The following is a 27,662-nucleotide window of genomic DNA, read 5'->3' on the forward strand; positions in this document are numbered from 1 at the left end:
GTAGAAAGAAAGAAAAGGAAGTCACTCAGTCATGTCCAACTCTTTGCAACCCCATGGACTGTAGCCTACCAGGGCCCTCCATCCATGGGATTTTCCAGGCAAGAGTACTGGAGTGGGATGCCATTTCCTCCTCCAGAGGATCTTCCCAACCCAGGGATCCCAGGGAAGCTATAGAGTAGTATATGGGGTCAAAATTCACAAGTAAACATGCCTGTGGATGTTGTCAACACAGTCCATCAAACAACCTAGATGGCTATCAGTAGGGGAAAAAAAATTGAAGTCGCTCAGTCGTGTCCAACTCTTCGCGACCCCATGGACTGTAGCCTACCAGGCTCCTCCTTCCATGGGATTTTCCAGGCAAGAGTACTGCAGTGGGTTGCCATTTCCTTCTCCAATCAGTAGGGTAACAGCTGAACAATTAGACATTTATTCCACGGAATACCATGAATCAATTTAAAAGGCTACATTAAACCACTGTCCATTATATATTAGTAACTTTTGAAAGTATAAAAACAATACTTGATACGGGGAGGGAGGAGGGTTCAGGATAGGGAACACGTGTATACCTGTGGCGGATTCACGTTGACATATGGCAAAACCAATACAATATTGTAAAGTTAAAAAATAAATTAAAAAGGAGAACTAAAAAAAAAAAAAAAAAACAATACTTGAAAAAAAGTAAATGATGGGTGGATTGTATCAATATTAAATATATCAATATTCTGAGTGTAATATTTTACTATAGTTTGATAATATGTTACCTTTAGGGGGAAGTGTTTAAGTACATAGAATTTCTCTGTATTATTTCTCAAAACTACACGTGAGTCCACATCTCACGTGTTGAATAAAAAAATATTTCCACTATGTACATAATTGGGGTTTCTCCCCCCCCCCCCAGAGAACATTTATCTTGCCATCAAAAAAAATTTTTTTCACTTTGTGAATAAAACGAAGCGAGGGTGGGATGGGGAATCTCAATCTGGTTTCCCCTGGCTATTGGGATAGACAGCTTTGAAGGCTTCCAGGACCACCCCCGCCTCAAGGGTCCTGGGTCGCCCCTCCCTAGGAGTGTGCGGGAACTACAAATTGCTAACGGGGGCGGTCCCTCTCCCCACCTCGGTGGTCCACGTCTTATTAGCCCAGAAGATAACGCCTCTAGCTGTCGGAGCTGGACCGAATTGAAGAATTTTCGCCCTTTTCCGCTCAGCGAGGGAAAGACTCTCTCTCGCCCATCCGTCCGCGGTTCCCTCAGACAATCATGCCTTGGCTGAGCATCCTCTGCTTCCCGCGCCCTCCTGGGAGGATGCCACACTCTCTCTCATTGCTCCAATGACCCAGAAGCTGGGCTAGCAGGACTGGCCGCGTTTTCTGGGCAGGGTGAATCATTTCCGGTCACAGGCTCCCTCCCCCGGAAGTGAGGCCTGATGTAAACACCGGAGCAGGGCGTCAAGGCCCGGGAGGTCAGAAAGCCGGGCCGCGGGCGGCACCGAGAACTGGAGCTGGGATCGGGGACGCACAGAGGTCAGGTCAGTGCAGGAGCAGGGATCTGGGGCATGGTCCCAAAATTGGTTGCGGTCTAGGAGACAAAGGGGTCTTTTGAGCAGGAGTTCTGGTTGATGGAAGGTATCTAGGACAAGCATCTTAAGTAGGTGCTGGCATTGGGAAGAGTATGAGGGTGGTCGTGGACGTAAGGGGTGGGAGAGCTATGTGTGAGGAATCCCTGGGCAGGGTTCTTGGGTGGGGGAATCTCCAACGAATGGGTCTTTGTTGTGGAGGAGGCAGTCCAGTGGAGGTGGTGTGGAGAGGTGAGGGGGACATTTGAAGGGTGGGAAGAGGGTGTGCCTGGGCAAAGATTTGGGGAAGATGGGTGTTTAAAGGGAATATGGGGACTCTAGGGCAAGAATATTAGGGGAATCTGGGCCAGGTATCTTGCTGGGGGGATTGAGTAGTCCCAGGTAGGAGTTTTGGAAAGTCTGTGTCCTGGGCAAGGGTCTTGAGGCAGTAGGGTCCCCTGGGGCAGGGTCTTGGGGAGAGGATAGGGAGTCTGGAAGAGGGATCTTAAGGGGTATGAAATTCCTGAGGGTAGGTCCCAGCCAACCCATGTCAAAGTCAGGGATAGCTGAACACTTGGAAGGGTGTGTCCCGGGGGTGGGGCATCTGGGTGATAAGGGAATTCTGAACTAGTGTCTTTAGGGCATACAGGGATCTGGGGGAAGGTCCAGGTTGTCCATGATGAGGCAGAAGTTAGCATGTCATGAGAGGGGTTGTCTGGAGGTAGGAATGGGATCCTGGAGGTATTTCAGGAAGCCTGTGAGGACAGAAGGTGTGAGAGCTTGGGAGTGATAGAATAGGTTGGAGTAGAAGGACATGGAAGGAGAGCTCCTCAGAATGGTGGACCAACTATAGCAGGTCTCAGGGCCAGGTCGGGGAGGTGCAGAAGGAGGTGGGTGCTTGAGCTCCCTTTCCCATTTATTGACAGGCAGACTTAGGTGCTAGGTCCAGGTGTAAGAAGAGAAGTGGGTATGGGGTGGTTCCAGGCCATGTTGGGCACTAGGGTCAGGATTGGCTGGGGGTAAAGAGGAGACATCACTGAAATACCCCCTACCTCATTATTTCCTGAGAAACAGTCAGGGCCAGGGAGTAAGGAGGTGGGGCAGGGGTGGTCGAGGTCGGGATAGGCACACAGAGTTGGGGTCAACCAAGTGTGAGAAGATGGAAATGTTCCTGGCCATGCTCCTTGGGGTCTTGGGAGCTTAGACTGGAGACCCTAGGATTCTTCCCCTGATTTTGTCTTCTCTGCAATACTGCTGGGGTTAGGTAGCAGAATGGAAGGAGGAGGAAGTAATCAGTTGAGGATGGGAGTTCTAGGACTCAGAGAACAGACCAAAGGACTCTTCCCAACCCTACCCCCATTTATGTCCAGGGAAGTAATCCTGGACCATGACTCAGCAGCCACTTCGAGGTGTGACCAGTCTGCGTTTCAACCAAGACCAGAGTGAGAGAGGCTTGTGCCTATGCCCTTTTGGGAGCGGGGGGAGGGAGAGAATGGCCACAGGTGGATGTTAAGCCCCTAGCTTCCCACTTGGGCATCCTTTGAGGCAGTCCGGATTCCTCCCATCCCCAGGCTGCTTTTGCTGTGCTATGGAGACAGGTGTGCGCATCTACAACGTGGAGCCATTGATGGAGAAGGGGCATCTGGGTGAGCTGTCGGTGGGGGAGGTGCAATGGGCAGAAGGGATGGGTTGGGAATTGGCACCCATCCGTACTGATACCCTGGTCCTTGTCCAGACCATGAGCAGGTGGGCAGCATGGGCCTGGTGGAAATGCTGCACCGCTCCAACCTGCTGGCCCTGGTGGGCGGTGGTAGCAGCCCCAAGTTCTCAGAGATCTCAGGTAAGTGTCCTCATCCCATCCCACCCTTGGCCCAGACTCCCTAGAATCCTGGCCTCCCAGAGGCACTGGCAAATGAAGAGTAACTCAGAGTCACACAGTGAGGCTTACAAGTCCTGGATCTCATTGCTTGAGAAGCTTGGTGTTTTGTCTTCATTTAACAAACACTTGTTGAATGCCTCCTGTATGACATGTCCTTACCTATAGAGCGCTTGCTGTGATCCTGGTGCTGTCCTAACCACTTTACATGTATTAACTCATTTAATACTCATAATAACTATGTGTGGTAGGAAGTATCATTATTCCCGTTTTTACAGATGAAGAAACTGAGGCCCAAGGAGGTTAAGTGATTTATCCAAGGTCACACAATCAATAGGTTTTAAAATCTTGGGGCAGTCTCCCCATTGCACTCTTGCTTTGAGTCTCAAGCACCATCTTGTTTTAAGGGTTTTTGTTTATCCCACTGGGGCATGGCAAGAGAAGCCCTAGGATTCCTCACAGAAATATTCTGGGGGTGTATAGACTGGGACCCTGGAAGCAGATATGGTTACTGATGGGAAGTTCCAGGCCTGGATATGAGTCCCTGCTTGGTTGCTGATGGGTTGTGAGGTCCTTGGCCAGGTAGCCAGCCCCTTCGAGCCTCAGCTTCCTCATCTGTAAATGAGTATAACAGTTCTAGAACCTGTCTCCTGAGGAATCACAAGTGGTCATGCTGTGTGAGGATCACATGGGGTACTAGCAAAAGGTTAAGCAAGTGGTTGAGGTCCCATGGGGAGTAGGGGTAGGTCTTGTGTCACCAGGGCTGCCCCTCACCCTACACTTTGGCCCCGACAACACACCCACCTGCCAAGCAGTGCTGATCTGGGACGATGCCCGGGAGGGCAAGGACTCCAAGGACAAGCTGGTGCTGGAGTTCACCTTCACCAAGCCAGTGCTGGCTGTGCGCATGCGCCATGACAAGTGAGCCTGAGGTGGACTGGGGGTGGGGGAGGTAGGAAGTCCCCCCAGCAGGAGAGAGGGTTCATCCTGCATGGGTACCCTGCCCTCTCTCATGACCATCCTGTGTTGTGTGATGCCCACAGAATCGTGATCGTGCTGAAGAACCGCATCTATGTGTACTCCTTCCCTGACAATCCCCGAAAGCTGTTTGAATTTGACACCCGGGACAACCCCAAGGGTGAGAGGACCCTGAGATGCAGATGTAATGGCAGGAGGTAGTGGATGGGGAAGAGGGACATGCACAAAGGCACTGGGAAAGAGGCAGGGAGGGAGTCTGCATAGAGATGCTCTGATGGGCTGAGACTCCCAGTGTATCCATTTTCCCATCCCTTAGCCAGTTCTCTCTCTCCACTCTTGGCCCTGTCCCACCCCTGGCTATCTGAGATCACAGAGCAAAAAGGCTCAGTAAGGACATTTGCAGGTATGCCAGGGCCTCCTGGGCCTCCTGGAACTGCCACAAATGCATTGGGAGGTAGAGAATCTGCCTTGATGGTGGGGAGCACAGTTGAGGACAAGCCCCCTGTGGGTTCTGTGGGTAACATGTATCATAGAAGGTTGAAGTCCAGCCTTTATCCAGCTCTGTCCATCTGAGACCCTGCCTGGCCCCATCGTCTTCTTTACCAGCCCACCCCCTTCACACCTTAGGGCTCTGTGACCTCTGTCCCAGCCTGGAGAAACAGCTGCTAGTGTTCCCAGGACACAAGTGTGGGAGCCTCCAACTTGTGGTGAGCTGTCCCGTGGGCAGGGATGGGTAGGTGGACCGGCTCTCCCTGTGGACTCTTGGCCACTGACCTCCTTACTACCTGCTCTAAGCCTGAACTGCTCCTTCTACCACAGGACCTGGCAAGCACAAAGCCTGGTACTTCCTCTGCTCCGTTTACCATCAATGCACATCAGAGCGATGTGGCGTGTGTGTCTCTGAACCAGCCAGGCACAGTAGTGGCCTCGGCCTCTCAGAAGGGCACACTTATTCGCCTTTTTGACACACAGTCCAAGGAGAAACTGGTGGAACTGCGTCGAGGCACTGACCCTGCCACCCTCTACTGGTAAGCACAGGGCATGGGTGGTGGGCTCTTGACCCCACGCCCAGCATGACATGTGGGCATCACTGCTGGTCTGTCTTTCAGCATCAACTTTAGCCATGATTCCTCCTTCCTGTGTGCATCCAGTGATAAGGGCACAGTCCATATCTTTGCTCTCAAGGATACCCGCCTGAACCGCCGTTCTGCGTGAGTACCTCCTGCCCTACCCTGCCTTACCCCCATCATCCCCCTGCACATATACCACACCTGAGCTTAGCCAGTATTGCCTGCAGGCTGGCTCGCGTGGGCAAGGTGGGGCCTATGATTGGGCAGTATGTGGACTCTCAGTGGAGCCTGGCAAGCTTCACCGTGCCTGCTGAGTCAGCCTGCATCTGTGCTTTTGGTCGAAATACTTCCAAGAATGTCAACTCTGTCATTGGTGAGTAGGAATAGCCCTTGATTGGGGTACTGCATGGGCGGAGGCCTGCAAATTGGACCTGAAAGAATTTTAGGTCATGGGAGGCCTGAGGGAGCAAAAATGGATGGGTCACTTCCATCATCAGTGAAGTGAAGTGAAGTCGCTCAGTTGTGTCCGACTCTTGGCGACGCCATGGACTGTAGCCTGCCAGGCTCCTCTGTCCATGGGATTTTCCAGGCAAGAATACTGCAGTGGGTTGCCATTTCCTTCTCCAGGGGATCTTCCCAACCCAGAAGAGATGTGGGCAAAGGCCTGGAGGTAGACCCTAGGCTATGGGACACCTGAGAGGATTAGAATGTGGCTTTGGCAGCCTCTAACCTTTTCCAATCCTCCCCTCTCTTCCAGCCATCTGTGTAGATGGGACCTTCCACAAATATGTCTTCACTCCTGATGGAAACTGCAACCGAGAGGCTTTTGATGTGTACCTTGACATCTGTGATGATGATGACTTTTAAGCACCCTGTGGGTTGTGCTAGGGACCTTCAGTGGCAGATTGCAAAGCCCGTGTGGGGGTGGGAGTGCTGTGGAAGCCGCCACCCAGGAAGCATTAATGGAGCGGGCGCCCACTTTGCCCCAAGCACTTCCTGATGACTGTGTGCCTGCAGGGCCAGGCCAGGGACTCAGGGACCCAGACAGTGGACCCCCTGGAGCTCCCAGCCTGAAGAAAACTGCTAAGGACCCAGAGTGGGTGCCCTAATCCAACCTGTGGGGATTTTTAAAAAACTTCCCAGAAAAAGACTCTGATGTGATGAATATAAATAATAAAAGGCCCTTAATAGTATTTATGACTGGACCTTGGGAGTGGGGCCTAGAGAAGATGAGGCTGAAAAGGCCCTGCAGGAGTTTCCTGAAAGGTGTGACCCTCTTGGACCTTGACGGGAAGGAAGTGGCATCTTGCGCAGGTCCTTCTGACAGTCTCTGCGTGTTCTTTAAGGTCTGGCTACTGGGTGCCAGAACAGCCAGCATGTCCCTCAACCGGCCCTGTGGCGCCCCCGCGTGGGGGTGGATGGGAATGTCTCGCCCCATGGCGCAGACTTAATTTCCCGGCAGCCCCTGCCAGCCTACAGTTCCGGTTTGTTGCCCGCACTTCCGGTCACGTGCATCGGTGCACATGCGCAGCCGCTGGGTCTTCCGGGTAGCGGCTGAAGGGTCCAGACTTCATTTCCCGGTGTGCCCCGTGTTGGCGCGGGGTGGTACGGGTGTTGTAGTCCGACCGCTTCTCTGGTCCAGCTACATCGACAGGCAGGATGTCGGAGGTGCGGCTGCCACCGCTACGCGCCTTGGACGACTTCGTTTTGGGGTCCGCGCGTCTGGTGGCCCCGGATCCTTGCGACCCGCAGCGATGGTGCCACCGCGTCATCAACAACCTCCTCTACTACCAAACCAACTACCTTATCTGCTTCGGCCTTGGTCTCGCTTTGGCCGGGTGAGGGAGGGAGGGAGGCGCCGGTTGGCCGGGGATGCCCACTGGCATGGAGGGTGGGCCCGCGGGATTTTTAGAGGGATGAAGACCTTGAAGGGCGAATTCAGTAGTATGAGGAACTGAGGGGGGAACTGGGTGACAGAAGCCCTCGAAGAGGGCTGGGCCTTTGCAAAGGTTTAGGGACAGGTTGGGATGGGAGGGGCGGCTGGAATAGGTCCTGCGAGGGTAGGGTTAAGTGTGGATCTGAAGATAAGGAGGGCCTAAAATTGGGACATGACTGCCTGAGGGGTGATGGGACCAGCTTTAGGTGGCCTTGAACAATTTACTGCAGAGACAGGGGCTGGACTTGGTCAAGTTGAAGAGTGGACTTGTGGAGGATCTGGACTTGGAACCTGGCTATAATTGGAATGCTCCAGGAGCAGGTACTAGTTGGGAAACTTGAGTTATGAGGAAGGACCCAAGGATGAAGGCCTGAGACGAGGGACAGTTGGAGAACCTGGAGGAAGGTCTTGGTCAGGATTGGAAGTTAAGAGTGGTACTGAAAGCCTGGAAGGGGTTCTAGCAATGATGGAGGAAGGAATCTGTAGGAAATGGGAGCCTGGAGGGGGAATTTCAAGGAAAGGAAGTCTGGAAAGGACTCTGGGCTTGGAGAGTGGGAAATGTATGGAAATAGGACTGGAAGAGGAATTTGCAAGGGCTGGGCCTTTGCAAAGAGTGGGTTTGGGGTCAGGCTTGGAATGGGGAGGTGCAGCTGGAGTGGGTTCTGCGGGGAGCCCAGGGCTCCCAGAAGTTAGAAGACCTGGAGGGTGGACTTCTTGGGAAGGTGGGAGTATTTACCGAGCGGGAGGATCCAGAGCAGGGGTAGAGGTGGGAACAAACCAGAGCTCTTGGGGCCCATCCAGGCTTTGGTGGACGGTGGTCTGGGAGGCCCTCTCCCCGCCAGCCCGGGGGCTAGCTTAGTTCCATTGTCCCCACAGGTACGTGCGCCCGCTGCACACCCTCCTAAGCGCGCTGGTAGTGGCGGTGGCCCTTGGTATGCTGGTGTGCGCGGCTGAGAATCGAGCCGCCGTGCGCCGCTGCCGTCGCAGCCACCCAGCCGCCTGCCTGGCCGCAGTGCTTGCCGTCGGCTTCCTCGTTCTCTGGGCCGCGGGCGGCGCTGGCACCTTCCTGCTCAGCATCGCCGGGCCAGTGCTTCGTGAGTCTTCACTACCCTGAGATAACCGGGAAAACAGCCAGCGCTCGCGAACGGCGCCAGGCCCGCCCTACCCCGGTTCCTGGGCTGAGAGGGGGCTGGGATACTCAGCGGGCAAGGCCACACCCCTCCCTTACAAAGCGCCTTCCCTGGCTTTGAGCCCCTCCCTGGGAACGCCCCTCTTACTACCCGCCTTTCTGGGCGTCACTGCTGGTATGAAGTGCCTTCCGCCGGCCACGTCCCCATTGCTGCGCACCCTTCTGGCCACGCCCCTGTTGTGAAACGTATTATTCCGCCATATTAGCAGGGTTCGGAGGCGACCTGGCTACCGACCATTCCATTGGTCTGCCGGTGTTCCAGTTCCTTTCTCCGGCCCCCCATTAGCTAAAGGCAGATGTCCCATCCCACTGACCCCACTCCTCTCGGTATTGCCCACAGTGATCCTGGTGCATGCGTCACTGCGCCTGCGCAACCTCAAGAACAAGATTGAGAACAAGATCGAGAGCATTGGTCTCAAGCGGACACCAATGGGGCTGCTGCTGGAGGCGCTGGGACAAGAACAGGAGGCTGGATCCTAGGGGCCTGGGATCTGTACCCAAAGGCGTGGAGAATGCCATCCCCACCCCGGCCCGAACCCAGAGCCCTTGCCCAACCCTTAAAATAGGAGCCTCCCACCCAGTTCAAAAGACAACTGCAACCCTTTCCCCAGGTCCCAAACTGGGATATTCCCTCATACCCACCCCCACCTCCCATTTTAGGAAACCAGAGTCTTCCCAGCCCTGAACTTGGACCCAGAGACACATCCAGCCCAAAACTGAGAGTTGGAGACCAGAGCACCATAGTCAACCTCAAACTCTAGGTCCACACCCCCAACCCCAATCTGGGACCCATCTATCCTCCATGCTCAGTCCCAAAGCTGGGGTCTGGGACCAAGGCATTCTCAAATCCTGAACCCTGAACCAAGGCTTTTCCAGACCCTACCCCAGCTTTGAACCCAGGATCCAAGTGTTCTCAGCCCCCATCAGGGTAGAGGATTCAGGTATCCTGACCCCATTGAACCCTTGGTCCCAGGTGACCCCAACACTCACCAGTCCCACTTGCCTCCCTCCAGCTCTGCTTAGGAGTTCTGCCACTTCTCCGAAAAATTCCAGTGACAAGGACCGTGGGGTGGGGTGTGGGGGTAGCCCTGACCAGGAATGGGGCATATATAGCAGTATTGCTGCAACAATAAAGGCTGTTGCATTGCTCAAGTCAATTTGGGCCTCTTGGGTAGTCTGTGTTTTTCAATGGCCAGAAGTAACCTGCTTTTCAATTCTGCTGGAGACTTCTGACTGAGTCTGTCACATATGTGAGCTTAAAAGACTAGCTTTCAGTTCCTTTCTCAAATCTATTACCTCTGGAGTAGCGGTTTTTTTTTTTTTTTTTCCAGTGCTGAGCAGCTTGTTGGCTCTTAATTCCCTGACCAGGGGTTGAACTTGGCCCTCCAACAGTGAAAGTGCAGGGTCCTAACCACTGTTCCACCAGGGAATCCCTAGAGTGGCATTAACACACAAGGGAGTTAAGGGCGAGGAGTGTTTGCTGCCATCATTTGTATCTCTAAGGGCTCTTGCCTAGGAATCTGGGCATGGACAGGCGAAGAAGTTGCCCCACATGACAAAGCAAGTAAAACCAAAGCAGATTACGTTATCAAAGGCTGTTTCCACAGTGCTATATATATATTTTTCTTGTTAAAATGTCATCTTAGGTAAAGATGTGGGCCCCCAAGGCAAGGCAGATAGGGAAGCAATACATGGATTCAGTTTACACATTTATTATAGAAATCCCCTTCCAATGTGGGTAGTGTTTTGGGTCCAGATCCACTGGTACAAAAAGAAAAGTTTTCACACCAGGTAAAGGGGGTAGAGGAACCCCCAGCTTCAGAAAGTCACAGAAAGGTATCATAGAAAACACAGCTTGTGTGGATTTTTTTTTAAAAAGTGGTGGATGGAAGGAAAGCCAAGGAAGATGTGATGGAGCCAGTGGCAAGACGTCACTTGAGGATTTCACTGGCATCTACCAGATGCTAGGTTCCACCACCGCAGCATTCCAGGACACAAAACACCCAATGGCTCTGCCCTTTGGTCCTCCTGTGGGGCTTCCTGATTGGGAAGAGGGCAGAGGCTGCCACCAAAGGCTGAGCCATCTGATTCTGTGGGCAGAGGCAGCGGGCACAGACAGACAGGATCTGGGGCACCTTCAGGCACCCCTGGGGAAGGGAAAATGAACCCAAGCCTCCCACCCAGACTTCAGTCCTTCCACATGTGGGCAGAGACTTCATTCCTTCCAAATGTGGGCACCTCTGCCAAGAAAAAATTGTCCCAGTGGATGGGTGGCAGGGAGTTCTGTTCACATCAGTCTCCTGACTGCCCTAAATTGGGCCCCAAGACCCTATCTGGTCCATTTTGTGGAGGGGGTTCCTGAATGGAGCAGGCTGGGCACAGGGACAGGAATGAACCCAACCAGGATGAGATCACAGTTTCCCTTTTTATAAAATGTCTAGTGTCGGGGGAGGACAGTGAATACCTAAATCACAACTGTAAACAGAAATGGAGGAAGGGGCTTGGAGTCTCCGTTACATCACCTCCTCTCTTTTAAGCTGGCGGAGGGCCCCCAGTCCCCAGCACAGCATGAAAGGAGATGCAGGGTGTCAGACACCTTTATGGGCCCACAGGGAGCTAGGGGCCTTGGATGATCAGGTTGGTGCCCACCACCAGGAGTGACAGCAACCCTATCCCAGGGCTCAGCGAGGTCAGCTGTGCGCTCCCCAAATTGGAGTCTTGTCCAGGCCAATAAGGGGCATGTCAGAAGGGGTCAGACCAGTGTTCCCGGGGTCTGGGGGTCAGAACCGGAGGACTGCTCCCCCTCTAGCGTCAGGTCACTTAAACGAGCGCTCAGCTCCGGGGGGTACAGGAAGTCCGCGTAGTATCTTTAGAAGGGGTAGCAGGAATCCAGAAGACAGGGTAGGAAGACCGGACAGAGGAAAAGACGGACAAGACACAGAAAGAGGAAAAGAGGCTCGTTAAAGAGGTGGAAACAGGCACAGGAGAGTACCTTTAGGCTCGCAGGTGCGGGGCGCGGTGAAAAGAGGAAGAGAAAGGCGAGGGGCACAGGACAGCCCTTCCTCCCAGCACCCTAGTTTCAAGGCTCATTTTTAGCTGACATGCACTGGCTGTTCAACTATTACAACTCTTGAATAGTTCGGTGAAGAACTGCTGCTACCGGGGCCCAAGATACCCCTCCGCCGAGGCCCCACGGATTAATGCGGGTCAGGCAGGCCCAGGGACCACAGGCCAAGGCTGCAGCTGCTTCTTTCCTGGTCCCTGTCATTAGCTACCATGACTAGCTGCTCCCTGACCTGGACACCTTTGCCATCTGCCTCAAGAGACCCCTACCCATCAGTAAAAACACCCCCCATACCTGCCGGAGACAGGGGGCGCCGTGAAACTCCTCGAGTGTGGGAGCGGCGCCTGGCTGGGGGCCCCGTACAGTGCCTGGCCCACCTCATAGCAGCGGGCATGGAGGAAGGGCGGGTGCTGCGGGCCCATGTGGGGGAGCCCAGGCCGGCGCTGGGGCCCCGAGGCCAGTCCCGAGTTTCGGATGTACCAGTCCCGCAGCCCCTCCAGGGCAAGGTTCTTGTGGCCGCTGCGTTCACCGGCCGTGGGGATACGGGCGGGTGGGGGCATCCACAGCACAGGGTTGGGATGTGCCTCCAGGCCCTCGGCGGCCTCCAGGGGCAGACCACAGGGCTTGGTGCGGGGGGCACGGCTATGGGGGTCCTTGCTGCGGAGGAGGGGGCTGCTGCCGTCAGCTGCATACACAGGCGGTGGGCCTGGGAGCATGGCGACGAGCCCATCCCGGCGGGAGAGGGGTCCTGGAACCTCAGCTGCGGGTAGCAGCTCCCCCCAGCCTGTCCCGCCACCCCCACGGGGCAGGCCCCTGTCCAGGGAATAGTCCAAGAGGAAGTCCCCACACACGGGTGGGAGCCGAGGTGCCCCACGGGAGGCCGGCGCAGCTGAGCTGGGCCGGGCAGCCCGGGGAGGGTCTGGGAGGCCAGCCGTGCGGGAGGAGAAGGCGGGGGTTGGCTGGGGGCGCTCATACAGCACCTCACTGCTCTTGCAGACTGGAGGACCGGTGGCAGGGGGAACCATAGGTGCGGGCGGGGACCCAGCTCCCCCACCCGCTGCCCTGTCCACCAGCAGGGCCTCGGAGCTATTGCTGCGGCGGGTGCGAGCTGCGAAGAGGGAGGTGCGGTCGGAGACAGGGTCCACCCGTGGGAAGCCCATCTGGGAGTCCTGGCTGCTGGACCACTGGCGAGAATGGAGGCCTTCGGGTCTAGGGGCACAGAGGTGGGGGTGATGGGAGAAGGGTCAGAAATATCAGGCAGATGGGATGAGTACGCTCCGCAACCCCTCCCCCAACACACGCCTCTCTCTGGGCCTTCATTTTCATACTCCACAATGGGCCCCGGACTAGAAATGGGGTATAAAGGCGTTAGGGAGTGGCACATTAAGAGCAGCAGAGGTCCTAACCAGGACTGGGGAGCAGAGGGGTTGAAAATGTATGGGGTGCCTGGGGCTGTTAGCTCCGAGGGAGATGGAAGCAAAGGACTCCAGAGGAAATGCTAGCAGGGGAGGACACTATTCATAGAAGGCAAGTGTCACAAGGATGGGGACTTTTGTTCACAGCCTGGAAAAAGTAGGCACTTGGTAAGTACGTATTTGTTTAAGGACTAGGAGACTACCATGGTTAAAAGCACGGACTCTTGAGTCAAATTTGTCTGTGTTCAAATACCAAGTCTTTGGTTTACCAACAAGTTAGTTAACCTCTCTGTGTCTCGGGTTTCTTATCTCTAAAATGAGAATAATGGCATCTACCTCATAGGGATGTTGTGATAACTAAATGAGTTTGATACCAAGTAAAGGACTGACTCCTAGCAGATGGCCGGTATGCAGCACATGTTAACCAGAACTCATTTATGCCTACAGCCTCTTCCAGAGACACATATTGATATGCCTGTTTCACAAATGAGGATACCAAGATTCAGAGAAGGGAAATGACTTGCCCAAAATGCACAAAAAACCCCATACTCAAACTTCAATGCTTCTGCCCCAAATCCCCACCCTCTTTCTCCACCAAGACAACTCCTATTCACCTTTCAAAGCTCAGCTTTTCTTTTTTTGGTCAATTAAAAAATTTATTTATAATGTGATGTTACACATACATTATGTATGGCATATTCCAAAAGATATTTTACCTATATTTCTTTATCATGTAATAGGATGCATTATGGACAAAAGTTCTGAAGCATAAATAAAATTCTTGCTTTTTCATACAACCTACACAGAAAATCAGAATAAAACTGATGGATTCAAAGCCCAGTCTTTCATGTCCTACACTCTTGGAATCCAAATAACTCTCCCCAGTACCCCCTGTTAGAACTACCAGTTCCCTCCTCTGGTCCTCAAACTCACCCTTAGAGTCCACTTACTTGCAGAGCTGGGGGCCAGCGCCCCGGGTGAGGACGGGAGTAGCAGGCACACTTCGCCCCTCAAAACTGGAGGCACTCCTGGGCAGTGAGCGTGTAGGGCTAGACAGAGACATGCGGGCCCAGGGTGGGGGTGGGGGCCAGGTTAGAGACCCTACCTCCCAGCAGGTCCTCCTGCCCACCCAGGCTCAGCCCCCACTCCTGGCTGTGCAGAAGGAGTGGAGGGGCTCACCCTCACCTGGTGGGGCTGGCCACAGAGTTTCGCCGGCCCTTCAGATCCCCATAAAGATCCGATGGGGGTGGTTTCCATGGGGTTCGCCGCTCAGGGCTGCCCCCAGCTGCCCGCAGCTGGTCCCAGGCCTTGGGCGGTGAGGGGCGCTCAGCCAGAGGGAAGCAGCCACGGGGCTCCTCTGAGCAGAAGGGAGAAAATGGTGGAGGGGGGATTCAATGGGAGGGTTGTAGACAAAGCCAAGGGCAGGAGCTAGGGAGGTGCAGAGGGCTAAGCAGGGTAGGACAGGTAGAGGAGGAACCAAGGGAGGAAGGCAGGAACTGGGGCTGATGGGAGGGGCAGAGGGGAGGGCGGTGAAGTGAAGAAGATGGGGGCTCCACCAGAGGATGGGGTGTGGCTAAAGAGGAGCTGAAGAGGGAGGGCAGGGGCAATGCATCAAAGAACGGGAGAATTTAGGGGACAAGGGTTCTCACCATTATCATGGCTGGCCCCAGACTCTGAGAGGGAGCTGCTCTCCGAGTGCAGAACTACATCCTCTACAGGTGAAAAGCGGAGACCCAGGCTTATCAATGCAAGGCCTGGGTGCCACCCCCTTACACCACTGGACCATCTCCTCCCCACCTGGCACCCTTCCCAAGAATCCACCTTTACCTAAATCCAAGACCACCAGGGGCTTATTCCCTCACTTTTTTTGGGGGGGGGGGGCTACACTGAGTGACATGAGGGATCTTAGTTCTAGTACCAGAGATCAAACCTGTGCCCCCTGCAGTGGAAGTGCAGAGCTTTAACCACTGGACGGCCAGGGAAGCCCCTGTCCCTCACTTTCCTGAGGCCTGTTCCCAATGTCCCCACCCTTGCCTGGGAACAGTCTACAACAATTCCTCTCACAGCTAGGGTCCCCTAAGCCCTGCCTACCTCCCCCAATCTTCACTGGCTGCTCATCCGCTCCACCCCTGCCAGCCCCTTAGCCAGTGCCCACCTTCCCGCTCTCGTCGGTGGGATAACAGGGCCTGGCTCACCATGGCTGAGCTGAGCGAGGCGCGTGCCCAGGCAGACTCCCTGGGCGGTGATAACGGCTCCTCCAGTGGACAGGGGCAGGGGCTGGGATGGCGGGAGCCCCGAGAGGCCAAGGCGGGCCCGGACCTCCCCAAGCTGCTCCTCTAGCTCGTGCAACCTCCGGAGGGCATCTGCCTGGACTTGGCGCCGGCGCCGGCGCTGCTCAGCACTGAGCTCGGGGGCCAAGGCCAGGCGGCGGGCAGCTGCGGCGATCTGCTGTTGCACAGACACCTCTCGCTCCAGGGCCTCAAGCGCCAGCTCCTGTGGGGCCCACCCGAGACGGTGCGACAGGACCAGATGTTGGAAATGGAAATGCCAGGCGCCAGGACCAGGCGGTGTCAGAGCCTGGATAGGCTGGGGGCGGGGCCTGCCCCTCCTGGGGGCGCCTACTGTTCCTCTGGGGGCAGGGTTTGTGTGCATTAGAGCTGCACCTGCTCGTCTTCCTGGGGCAGGGGGAAATGCTTATCCTGACAGTTAGGGACCAGCATCTTCTCTCAGACCTGGAAGCCACCTCCCTTAAGCTCCTTCCCTCCCCACCTTGAAAGTGAAAGTGAAAGGTGCTCAGTTGTGTCCCACTCTTTGTGACCCTATGGACTGTAGCCCACCAGGCTCCTCTGTCCATGAGATTCTCCAGGCAAGAATACTGGAGTGGGTAGCCGTTCCCTTCTCCAGGAGATCTTCCCCACCCAGGGATGGAAACCAGGTCTCCCACATTGCAGGTGGATTCTGAGCCACCAGGGAAGCCTCCCCACCTTAGTCTCTCCTTTCCCTGGCCATAAGCCCCTCTCAGCTTCCTCCGGGATCCTGTCCCACCCCCACCTTGCTCAGCATGCCCATCAGCTCACCTCGGTGGGGCACAGGGAGTGGTGTGCTGGGTTAGGGTGTGGTGGAGGGTAGGCGCGGGCTGCAGGGGGGCGCCGGCGGACCAACTGGGGTCGTTCACCAGGCTCCAGTGGGCACTCGGGAGGCAACTGGCCAGTCAGCTCCTGGGTGGGGTCAGGGGTTGGAGACTACCAAGGGTTAGTTGGGGGGATGGGGCAAAGCAGTCATGACACACGAAGGTACAGAAGTCGGACTAGGAGCCCAGCCCTGCTCAGCGCCCACACCTGTTATTTCTCTTCCTCTTCCTAATTCTCCACCAGGTGGGTGTGTGGCACACTCTCAGCCCCTTCATGGCCCAAAGCCCAGGGCCGGTGGGCATGGGAGGCAGGGAAGCCTGCTTTGGAATCCAGAATCTCACAGTTTTTATAAAGGTGACACCATCTGTATACTACATATCATATGACACTCCCTTCAGGGCCTGGGCTGCATGCTCTGAACCGCATTACCGTTTCTGGCAAACTGTGTGGACATTCGCAGCAAGAGAGGTAAATCGAAACTATAAATCAGCCCATGTCACTTCTGGTCAGGTTTTACTGCCACATTTGGGAAATAACTTCTTTTGTCTTTGAGGCTTTTCTTCTTCTTCTTCTTCTTTGGATTTCAAATTGTTGATAGGGGATTGTGGTAAAATATTACCGTATTTGAAGACATCCAAGCTGAGCTTTGGGGAATCTCCAGCTCAGACAAGTGGCTCAGTCTGCCTACCTCGTCCCTGCTCCTCACCCCTCTCCCCCCACCCCCGCCCCCCCTCCCCCCACCACAGACGCCCTTAGGTTCAGGCCCTCACCGCCTCCTGGAGACACACTTTCCGAAGCTCCTGAAGTTTCAGGCTCAGGGCCTCCTGCAGGGCCCGCTGCCGGTCGAGCAGACTCCGTAGACGCTCTGACTTCATCTGGGGGGCAGCCTCTCCAAACAGGGCAGCTGGACACAGAGGGAGTGAAGATCAGGGGGTGGGGGGCATCCTGGAGCAGCTGTGGGGCCAGGGCCCACTCCTTCCCACGCAGGCGAGTGGTAACTCAGCAGGGGAGGAGGCAGCAGGAGGGGGAACCAGACACTGACCTGAGGCGTTGAAGGTGGGAGAGCTGATCAGCTGACCTTTGACTTCCATCCTGAAGCTGTCAGGATGCCGTGACTGATGGCTGCACAAGGCCTAGCAGTGATGCAGGGGGGCCACTGGGGATCATCCGGCATGCACCCCCACCCTCCACCCCTACCCAGGTTCCCGTGCCCCAGCTGCGAATAAGGAGGACCCTGACCCCACCCACCTGCTTGGCCTGCCCTCTCAGAATCTGTGCCAATGTCAAGGCCCGGGTACCTTGGTTCCCTTCCCATTGAGTGGGAGCACAGCAAGTGGGGAGCTGGGCAGACTTACAACACCTCGTCAGAGGCCCATGGGCCACCGTCAGGAGTCTTGCCTGGGAAAGGAGAATTAACAGTACAGATACAACCAACTAGAACAACAGTGGGCCTTTATTAACCACCTGGGTGCCTGGAACAGTCACCTTATATGTCACATTTAATCCTCACAACCACCCTGCGATGGCAATTTCTGTGACCATCGTTACCTCCATTTTAGAGATAAGAGTAAGACACAAAGAGATGAAATAATCTGCCTACGGCTAAGGATGTAGCCAGGCCCACCCTCTGTTCCAACACTCTCCCTCCCCAGAGGTGCTGAACCTCACGAATCCTTCATAATCTCTCAGCCCATCAGGGGTCCAAGCCTTTGCACAGGCTGCAGCTACTGTCTGGAGTGCACTTTTCCCTCCGGCCACTCCAGCCCCTGGTTCTCTCATATTCTGAGGCTTCAGTGTGACTTCCAGAGGTGGGCCCCCACACTATGTCAAGACTATGCCTCCCTTGTACCTTTATGAGAACAGAAAATGTTATCAGTATCTCTGGCATTCAGAATACTTCCGGGCACACAGCAAGTGCTCAGGGAGTGTCTGCTGGGTGAATAAAAGAATGACTGCAAGGTCTGTGAGTTGCTCCTCGTCCCAACTCCGTCCTGTGGCCCTGGTGCAGCAGCAAAAGCGTGCCCTTGGCCTCAGGACCCATCCAGCCCCACCCAGCATGCCAGCCTGTCCCGCACAGGCATAGGGAAGTCACCCTGCCAGGACTGGGAGTGGCAAAGTCCACAGCTGCAGATAACAAGCGACTGCCTCCTTCTCTGCCCCAGACACCCTGGCTGACCATGGAGCTAGCCTTGGCTGGTTGCCAGCCCTGTCCTCATCCCTTCCTTTGGAGTTTGCTCCCTCCCACGGCCTGCTCAGTCCCCAGCTGGGCAGCTAGGTGACATCACCTCCCACCACCTGGTCTGACCTCGGCAGCAGGTGACTGGGGGGACCTCCTGAGGCTACCGAGGTTCCATCTCTATCTGCCTCTGCAATCCCCAGCTTGTCGTTACGTGGTGGCCAGGTGTGAAGACCCAGGCAGCCTTGGTGGGGTGGATTCAAGCCCCCTCCCTATGTGTATCTTGGAGTCATGGCCAAGCTGCTAATAGGGTGCCAGGAGTTTCTCAGCAGGCCTCTCACCCACCTCTTGGGGTCTATGCCCCTCCAACAAAGCAGGGGTTCCTAATCCTCAAAATCAGGGTGGGGTCAGTCCCTAAAGCTATTTTGCACCTCCAGGCAGCAGCTACCTTCCAAGGTCTGACATTGCCTGGCATGGCAGGCTTTCCTTGAGGTCCCAGCTTAGATTCCTCTGCTCCTTGGCTCCAGGGGTTCCTTCTTCCCCAGCTTCCATTTGGGTTTGAGGAGGGCTCCCCTAAACCTTCCTTAACCCCAACAGGAGCCTCAACTCCTCCCCAATGGGCCCATTCACCAGGATCACTCCTCCATCCCACACTGGGCTGCTTCATCTTCCTTCCATCTCCCTCAGCCTTCCTTCCCTGGGAGCTTGTAGAGCTTGTGGCATCCTGGAAGTCCACACGGGGTCCAGACAGGAACCCCGACTCCACACCCTGTCAGCCTGACTTCAGGGACATAGCTAGGGCCTGAGTCATGGGGTCATCAGGCAGGTTAGACACAGGTCAACGCCCCACACCCCCACACTCTCACACCCGCTCCCAAGCCTCTGCCTCCACTCGCCTACCCTCTCCATGCTGGCCTGGGGGCCTGGGGCAGCCTGGTTGCCACCCAAGGATGGTGAGAAAGAGGGGATCCCAGCAGTTCCCTCCCCAACACACTCCCAACCAGCCCCGGGGGCTCCCCACTGGTGACCCTGTGTCCCTGTCCTATCTGAGGATGGGCTGCAGTGAGAGAGCTGCAAAGGGCCCCCACACACACCCAGAGGCGGCCGGGCCCAGCAGGTTTTTCAGGTCTGCCCTTCTGACACCACAGCCGAGAAAGAAATTCCTGGCTGTAATGACTGTTTACAACCAAGACACCTCACCTAGGTGGCACCCCAACACCTCAGTGGGACCCCCATTTCTACATCCTGCCATCTCTGGAGCAAATAACAGCTCCTGATGTACTGCACTGTTCCCCACACTGCCCGAGAGGTTCCCCCAGGGCCCCCTCTAGGGGGACAGATAGGGGTGGTGGGCAGACAGGTGTGGGAGGCAGTTTCTCAATACCCCAGTCTATGCTTTCCTAGGGGGATGAGCCCTTGAAGCGGGGCAAGGGCTACCTCAGCAGTGGAGGAAAGGGGACAGGAAATAGGAGGGAGTGGAGAAGGGGCGCTCTTCTGCTAATAGGGTGCCAGCTGCTCTTCTCCCTCGTCCCTTCCCCTCATCCACATCCAGCAAAGAATCGGCTTCATGCCAGGAAAGGAAATTGGACATTTTAGGCTTTGCCCCTTTAGCCAGGCCTTGCTTCCTGGTTGTGCCTCTCACACAAACCTCGCTCTCTCTGGCAGGGAACTTCAGCATACCCATGCCCTTCTCCCCTCACCCCTCGCCCCTGGCCCCACCGCTCCCGGGTGCTCACCCGTCAGAGAGGTGCTGTGGGGTGGCCTCAGGTACCTCAAAAAAGAAAAAAAGTTGCTTCGACCAGGCCCTGCTCCCGCTGGTAGTGGCAATAAGTGGTGAGCCCAGTGGCGGATGCCGAGGCCGCCTCCCACTAGGTAATGGCCCAGCCTACCTGGCCAGGGACTGGGCCAGCCCATACCTTTTAACCCTTGCCTGCCTGACACCAGGGCTTGGGTCACCCTTAAAAGCTGTCTTGGAGTCATGTCTCTCCCGGGAGTCCAGCATGGCCAAGAAGAGAGCCTGGACCTCCCCCTTTACCCCATATACCTAGCGGAGGACCGAGGAGGAAGGGCTAATGGTCGTGGGAGTGGTAGCTGCCTCTGGTGCTGCCCAAGTGCCCAGATTCAATCCTGCCTACCCTAGGAGCTGAAGGCTGGAGGTCTGGGGAGAGGCTAAGCACACGGAAGGACTTGGGTGTGCACTGGGTGTGTGTCTCTTGTGGCAGCACCCATCACTTTCTGGAGATCCTTTACCCTTTCCTCCCAAGGCGAGGCAGACGTGGGAAAAGGTTGGAAGGCAATTCCCACCCTCGTTGAGGTAACAGTTTGCCAAAGTGGGACAAACGAGGTCCAGTTTTCTAAGAGAGACCATGTCTCAGGACCCTATAACCTTCTGCAGCGTCACAAGAAATCATTCCAGCAAAGGGCAAAAACACACCAGTGGTTTAACCACCCCCCCCCAACTGACCCCTACACACCTGAGAGGATGGCACAGACCCAGCTCCACAGAGCCAGCTTGGAGAGATGAAAGCGGGCCCCCCCCCCTCCCCGTGCAGGTGAAGAGGCCCAACTCTGATCACAGAGGTGCAAGAGCTGCTACAATCAGAACTGCGGGGGTGGGGTGCTGGATTGCAGGTTGACAGAGGCAACTCCTGCAGGGGAGGAGGAGTGGGGGCGGTTCACACTTCATATCCAGGCTGGGTCTCTCCAACCCCCTGGGGCATTTCTGGCCAGGAGTCAAGGAAATGGGAGGCTATCAGTCTCTGCGATGGACCAGACCGATGGACCAACTGTTTCCCCTATACCACCACCTGGGCTTTGGGCCTGCCCCGGCACACCCCACACACAACCTGAGCTCCATTAGGGACCATCTGCTCTGTGCCCTCAGGGCCCAAGCCCAGCCCAGGCCCGACAGCAGCCCATGCCATGATGTGAAAAAGCAGAGTGAGGAAAGCTCCCTCCCCACTTGACAGGTGGGCCAAGGCTGGAAAGGAACTTACTCTGTATCAGTAACGCCCCATGTGCACGCTACAGGCCTCCTGCTACCCTGCCCACCTTTCTTCCTGGCTGTGAGATTTCTGGCATGGGACACAAAGGCCACTTTCATCACCCCCTTCTCCCTCCCTTCACTGCCTGGGGCTGATGGAGGCAGAAGCCACAAGCTGGGCAGCTGGGTGTTGGTGGGGAGTGTCCTCTCAGCCATGGCCCCAAACCCCCTGTCCTGTGGGACACCAAGGATGCTCAGAAGGGGGATGTTTATAAAATCAGGGCTGAGAGGGACAGGGTATCTGGCTGGCGATGCAGACTGAGTCTCAAGGCTTAGGTTTCCGCATCTGGAAAACAGGTAAATGGCACAAACACAGCCAACCAACGGAGGCCAAAGTAGCTTTGGAAGACATTTCAAAATGCAAGGAAACTCACACCATGTCATTCACAATTGCTAATAACTACATAATCAACTCAGGCAGAGGTGGGTTGGAGCGAGAGTAAGGAGGGAAGAGCAGGTAACTGGGGCTCTTGGGAGAGGCAGGGCGGAGTCACCCACACACATCACTGGCCTTGTCCACGACTTTTAACAGCCCCTACAAGACAAAGATGGGCATAATAAAGGACAGAAATGGCATGGACCTAACAGAAGCAGAAGATATTAAGAAGAGGTGGCAAGAATACACTGAAGAACTATACAAAAAAGATCCTCATGACCCAGATAACCACGATGGTGTGATCACTCACCTAGAGCCAGACATCCTGGAATGTCAAGTCAAGTGGGCCTTAGGAACCAACACTATGAAAAAAGCTAGTGGAGGTGATGGAATTCCAGTTGAGCTATTCCAAATCCTACAAGATGATGCTGTGAAAAGTGCTGCACTCAACATGCCAGCAAATTTGCAAAATTCAGCAGTGGTCACAGGACTAGAAAAGGTCAGTTTTCATTCCAATCCCAAAGAAAGGCAATGCCAAAGAATGCTCAAACTACTGCACAAACTACCACACTACCTATCTCACATGCTAGCAAAGTAATGCTCAAAATTCTCCAAGCTGGGCTTCAACAGTACACGAACCGTGAACTTCCAGGTGTTCAAGCTGGATTTAGAAAAGGCAGAGGAACCAAAGATCAAATTGCCAACATCCGTTAGATCAAGAAAAAGCAAGAGAGTTCCAGAAAAATATCTACTTCTGCTTTATTGACTACGCCAAAGCCTTTGACTGTGTGGATCACAACAAACTGTGGAAAATTCTGAAAGAGATGGGAATACCAGACCACCTGACCTGCCTCCTGAGAAATCTGTATGCAGGTCAAGAAGCAACAGTTAGAACTGGACATGGAACAACAGACTGGTTCCAAATCGGAAAAGGACTCTGTCAAGGCTGTACACTGTCACCCTGCTTATTTAACTTATATGCAGAGTACATCATGAGAAATGCTGGACTGGATGAAGTACAAGCTGGAATTAAGATTGCCGGGAGAAATATCAATAACCTCTGATATGCAGATGACACCACAATTAAGGCAAAAGCGAGGAAGAACTAAAGAGCCTCTTGATGAAAGTGAAAGACGAGAGTGAAAAAGTTGGCTTAAAACTCAACATTCAGAAAACTAAGATCATGGCATCTGGTCCCATCACTTCATGGCAAATAGATGGGGAAACAATGGAAACAATGTCAGACTTTATTTTTGGGGGCTCCAAAATCACTGCAGATGGTGACTTCAGCCATGAAATTAAAAGACGCTTGCTTCTTGGAAGAAAAGTTATGACCAACTTAGACAGCATATTAAAAAGCAGAGACCTTACTTTGCCAACAAAGGTCCGTCTAGTCAAAGGTTTGGTTTTTCCAGTAGTCATGTATGGATGTGAGAGTTGGACTATAAAGAAAGGTGAGCGCCAAAAAATTGATGCTTTTGAACCATGGTGTTGCAGAAGACTCTTGAGAGTCCCCTGGACTCCAAGGAGATCCAACCAGTCCATCCTCAAGGAAATCAGTCCTGAATATTCATTGGAAGGACTGGTGCTGAAGCTGAAACTCCAATCCTTTGGCCACCTGATGCGAGGAACTGACTCACTGGAAAAGACCGTGATGCTGGGAAAGAATGGAGGTGGGAGGAGAAGGGGACGACAGAGGATGAAATGGTTTGATGGCATCACTGACTCAATGGACATAAGTTTGAAAAAGCTCCAGGAGTTGGTGATGGACAGGGAAGCCTGGCATGCTGCAGTCCCTTGGGTCTCAAAGAGTCAGACACGACTGAGCAACTGAACTGAACTGAGAAGACAACCACCTCTAAGCCACATGCCAGTGGGGACCTGAGCCTCCTGTGGCCTCTTCCTATAGGGCTAGCAAGTGGTGGGTCTGGGATTCAACTCAGCTCTGCCACTGCCTGGCTGTGTGACTGCTTGGGCAAGTCACTCAACTTCCCTGTAACTCAACGTCTTCATCTGTAAAATGGGGGTGATGACAGCAGTATATAACTCACAGGGTGACTGTAAGCATGACATGAGCTAAGAGATCCAAAGTTTGCTTGGGACAGTTTAGGACAGGTTGGCCCATGGTAAGTGGTCTATATACATATGTAATATGTCATGCATAATTGTTTCTTCCCAGTCCAAACTCAGGAATCAAATACACACACACACACACACATTTCAGCCTCAAAACCCTCCTTACTTGCCACCCAGATATAGAACCCTCTCTACTTGCCAAACAAGACATATTTGAAACAGAGCTGTTTTTCCTCATTATCCAGCCTCTCCCTACTCAACATCAAAAATGCAGGAACCAAATATATTCAGAAAAACTGTCTGAACTCTCACTATCCAAATACAGGAAGTGAATGGACTTTGATACATTTCTGAGATAGGACTCAATCCTGAGCTGTCCTTTTCCTTTTTCACTTTCCCTTTTCCTCACTCTCTGAGCTTTCCTTACTCACCAGGCAAAATAACAGGAACCAAACATATTTCTATAATGAGATGCTCTTACTATCCCAATCCTTGCCACTGGAGCACAGGAAAATTAGTAGATCTGAACACATTTCTGAGTTAAAGCCATTATCCTTCACTACCTAAACTCTCCCTACTCACTCTGTAAAATGCTAAAACAAAATACCTTCAGATAACTTAGTATCTTTCACTGTGTGAACTATTCAAACTCTCCTCTCAGAACTTGGGTACCAAATACACTAGAATAGCGAGAGATGTTTGTGTTGTCATTAACAGGTTTGGATAAATGAAACAGGCCCATTATTTCATTATTCAAACTCTCACTATTCTCTATGAGAAATACAGGAATAAAACAGAACTGAATGACATGTTACGTCCTCACTACTCAAATTCTCCTTGTCTGTCTTCAAAATCAAGGAGATTCAGACAGTGAGAGAACTTCGTATTTTTTCTTGTTATTACTGTCACTACTGGATGGGCCTGATTCTAACAGAGACCCCCACCACACACCCAATACACATAGACCTGCCCGCAGAGGTAGGATGGACTTAGCATCAAGATTTGTATTGCTTCCTGCTGAGAGGAAAAGGATAAACTCCTGCCTGCATCCTACCTCTACCAAGCCCTGAAGCCTCTGGCCTAGAATGGACTTTTTTCAGGCCAGGAAAGCAGGGATCATTGCACCCAGGATCAAGACCAGGATATGGGGATAACATGACCTAGAGGACTCACATCAGCCCCCAACGTAGCAAGGTTGGAAACATGACCCAGACTTCACAGACTCCCAGAGAGTCACTGAATAATTTAGGGTGCTCTTTCACACTTGGGGAGTGGAGGGGGCCCAGGAACAGTTCCATGCCCCCCTGGGGCAGGGAGAGAAATGCAATTTCTGTGTGAGATCACTGGGTGAGGGATGAGAGAAATCACATGTGAAAACTCCCTTAGTCGCAGGGGGCCCACAAGGTTGTTTGCTATTTATTTGCTCATGCTAAGAAAAGCTTCTGGGATGAATTTCAGAGATAATGGGTACAGTGGAACCTCCAAGTTCAAGGGGAAGGTATAATGGGACCCCTGTCCTTGTGGGCTCAAAGGAGATGAAAAGTGGATGTTACGAAGAAGGGAGATCTGAATGGCATGGAAGGGCATGGTAAGGGGCAGAAGAGGGGCCTGGGGTTGGGACAGGATGAAGGGACAGAACAGGAAGGAGTATAGGGAACAAAACAGAATCAGAGTCATTGTAGGATGGAGGTCAAAAGATAAGACGGAGAAGGAGCCAGGACACTGGCCAGAGAATGGGATAGAGTGAGGTTCAGGATAAAGGCCAGGGGGAAAGTAGGGGACAAAAAAGCAGGCAGGTATCAGGATCAGTATAAAAGGGCAGTCAGAAGACATGATGGAGGACAGGCCAAGACAGTAGTCATGGAAGAGGGTAGGGAAAAGGGCAGGTTCAGGATAGAGGTAAGGAACAGGAAAATATCTGGACAGAATGAAGATAGGAATGAGGACAGTGGTGGGCCTAGGGAAGACAACGGGGAAACAGCATAGATTTGGGGGCAGGGGCATGGCAGGAGGCAAGAGGGAGAGTCTAAAGGTGATGGGCCAGGATGGAGTTCAGGAGTCAGGAGGGGGACCTGGGGGAAAGAGTACAGAAATCAGAGGTTGGGAATCAGGACAGACCTGGATCAGACTGGAGTTTAGCAGACAGGACATGACTGGTAGGGGTCCAGAGACTGGACTAGAGTTTAGGGAACAGGCACGTGAAGCATCTGGACAAAAACTGGGGTGATCAAGACAAGGCAAGATGAGCTTCAGAGACGGAACAGGGTCAAGCAAGGATCTGGGGTCAGGTCAAGGATGCTTTGGGGTCAGGACTGGATTTAGGGGGGCAAAACAAAGGTTGAGGATCACACCAGGCCAGAATATGGTTAGTCAGGGGTCAGTCCAGAGGTCCTTGGGCCAAAACTGGCAGGGGTTCCAGATTAAAAAAGATGTAGCCAGGTAAGTCAGGGGTCGAGAGGGAGACCACGGAGTCAGAGATAAGGGGTGCGAGCGCAGGTACATCGCTGGTCGGCGTTTTTGGGCCTTCGCCCCACCCTGTCTCCTCTTTTACAACCCCAAGCCGGCTCTACTCACCTAGTGTCCGCGCCCGCGGCGTAGGCGGTGTCCGTGCAGGCAATGGCGTGGGGAGGGGGGGGGCGGCGCCCCTCCCTCGCTGCCCCCAGCTCGTCCCCGGGCTCCTGCCTACTCCCTTTCCGCGCCCTGCCCGCGGGCCGCGTTCGGCCGCGCGACTGTGAGCCGTGGGGGCCAGACTGGGGACGCGGGGAGGGTAGGAGAGGAGTACCCGCTCCACCGCGGGCGGTGGACCCTGGCCCCCCACCTTAACTCGGGTCGGTCGGCTCCCGACTGCACCTCCACCTCCGCGGCTGAGCGCGAGCCTGGAGGGGCGGGGTCGGGGGGGTGGGGGCAGACGGGGGGCGGGGCGCGAGACCACAGCAGCGGCGGAGTCCGAGTGCGCAGGCGCTAGTTCGGGTCTTCGATTTTCCTGCCCTGGGAGCGCCAGGAGCAAACCAGCTCGGAGCGCGTGCGCACACGCTTTCTCGAGGCCGTGGAGCGTTCTCAAACCGAGGCCACGCCCCCTCAGTGATCAGATTAGTGTCCTCTCACCTCAAGCCACCCCAAACTTCCTTCTGTCAGCCACCAGCACACCTCTGAATTCCGCCTCCGTGCCCCAAATGCACTCCAAACCACATTTCACATCTCCCAAATTGTATCCCCAAACTACTGTCCATTGATCCCAAAGCAGTACCCCAAATCTACCTCCCTTGAACACCCAAGCTGCACGAATAAGCTACCCTCCAATACCCCAAATTGTTCCCCCAATCATCTACAATCAGCCCTGAAACCTTGAGTGTCCAAAGAGCACTTCCAAATCACACTCATCTCCCTGCAATATGCACCCAAAACACCCTGCATTGACCCTAAACCACTCTCCATGTACCCTTCTAACCATACTCTTTTGACCCCCAAATGGCACTCAAGCCACTCCAAACATTCTCAACTACCTTTGTATGTGACCTTTACCTGCACCCCAAATCAATTCCAACAGTCACGAGCTTTAACTCCCAACTCCCTACCACCACCAAACATTTCATTGACTAATCCCACTCCCAGAAAAACTAACTTCCAAAGCCCCTATCACTATTCCATATACTCCCAACTACGCAAAGTGAGATTCCCCCAACTGCACTTCAAACTACCCTCCACACCCTCTCCATCTCCAAATCATACTCCACTGATCCAGACTCTGACCCCAGAGCACTCTCCAACAGTCCTCAACA

The 27,662-nt window shown here is 54.2% G+C and overlaps 3 protein-coding genes across 16 annotated transcripts; 2 read left to right on the forward strand and 1 right to left on the reverse strand.

Moving 5' to 3' along the window:
- Nucleotides 1–1,432: 1,432 nt before the first annotated feature.
- On the forward strand, nt 1,433–6,670 carry WDR45 (WD repeat domain 45). Of its 3 annotated transcripts, none has more exons than XR_015158980.1 (11): nt 1,433–1,526; nt 2,924–2,995; nt 3,125–3,199; nt 3,289–3,393; nt 4,245–4,350; nt 4,473–4,567; nt 5,035–5,114; nt 5,227–5,435; nt 5,517–5,618; nt 5,689–5,850; nt 6,235–6,670. XR_015158980.1 is itself a non-coding variant. In XM_086387760.1 (11 exons), the coding sequence occupies exons 2-11, from the start codon at nt 2,941–2,943 to the stop codon at nt 6,342–6,344; spliced, it is 1,083 nt and encodes a 360-aa protein (XP_086243886.1). In that variant the 5' UTR covers nt 1,433–1,526; nt 2,924–2,940; the 3' UTR covers nt 6,345–6,670. The 3 variants fall into 3 exon arrangements, 2 of the variants coding, with proteins under 2 accessions (XP_086243886.1, XP_086243887.1); XM_086387760.1 differs by having other exon boundaries at nt 5,705–5,850; XM_086387761.1 differs by lacking the exon at nt 5,689–5,850.
- A 442-nt stretch (nt 6,671–7,112) lies between these two features.
- On the forward strand, nt 7,113–9,759 carry PRAF2 (PRA1 domain family member 2). Of its 2 annotated transcripts, none has more exons than XM_086387764.1 (3): nt 7,113–7,734; nt 8,290–8,507; nt 8,943–9,759. In XM_086387764.1, exons 2-3 carry the CDS (start codon nt 8,348–8,350, stop codon nt 9,080–9,082), a joined length of 300 nt encoding a protein of 99 aa, XP_086243890.1. In that variant the 5' UTR covers nt 7,113–7,734; nt 8,290–8,347; the 3' UTR covers nt 9,083–9,759. The 2 variants fall into 2 exon arrangements, with proteins under 2 accessions (XP_086243890.1, XP_086243889.1); XM_086387763.1 differs by having other exon boundaries at nt 7,113–7,315.
- Nucleotides 9,760–10,298: 539 nt separating this feature from the next.
- Nucleotides 10,299–26,768, reverse strand: CCDC120 (coiled-coil domain containing 120). 11 transcript variants are annotated; one of them, XM_086387745.1, is made up of 11 exons: nt 20,125–20,231; nt 18,062–18,141; nt 17,461–17,610; nt 17,255–17,345; nt 16,983–17,116; nt 16,159–16,299; nt 15,277–15,574; nt 14,731–14,793; nt 14,267–14,438; nt 14,032–14,130; nt 10,299–12,875 (listed from the first exon to the last, which is right to left on the reverse strand). In XM_086387745.1, the coding sequence occupies exons 2-11, from the start codon at nt 18,098–18,100 to the stop codon at nt 11,939–11,941; spliced, it is 2,124 nt and encodes a 707-aa protein (XP_086243871.1). In that variant the 5' UTR covers nt 18,101–18,141; nt 20,125–20,231; the 3' UTR covers nt 10,299–11,938. The 11 variants fall into 11 exon arrangements, with proteins under 11 accessions (XP_086243871.1, XP_086243873.1, XP_086243875.1 ...); XM_086387747.1 differs by having other exon boundaries at nt 18,062–18,144; nt 20,125–20,208; XM_086387756.1 differs by lacking the exon at nt 18,062–18,141 and having other exon boundaries at nt 11,208–11,469; nt 11,961–12,875; nt 17,474–17,610; nt 20,125–20,257.
- Between the last annotated feature and the right edge of the window lie 894 nt (nt 26,769–27,662).

This window comes from Bos grunniens, chromosome X (assembly GCF_055505025.1).
Source record: "Bos grunniens cultivar Pamir isolate PY7600 chromosome X, Bosgru_T2T1.0, whole genome shotgun sequence".
NCBI lineage: Eukaryota > Metazoa > Chordata > Mammalia > Artiodactyla > Bovidae > Bos > Bos grunniens.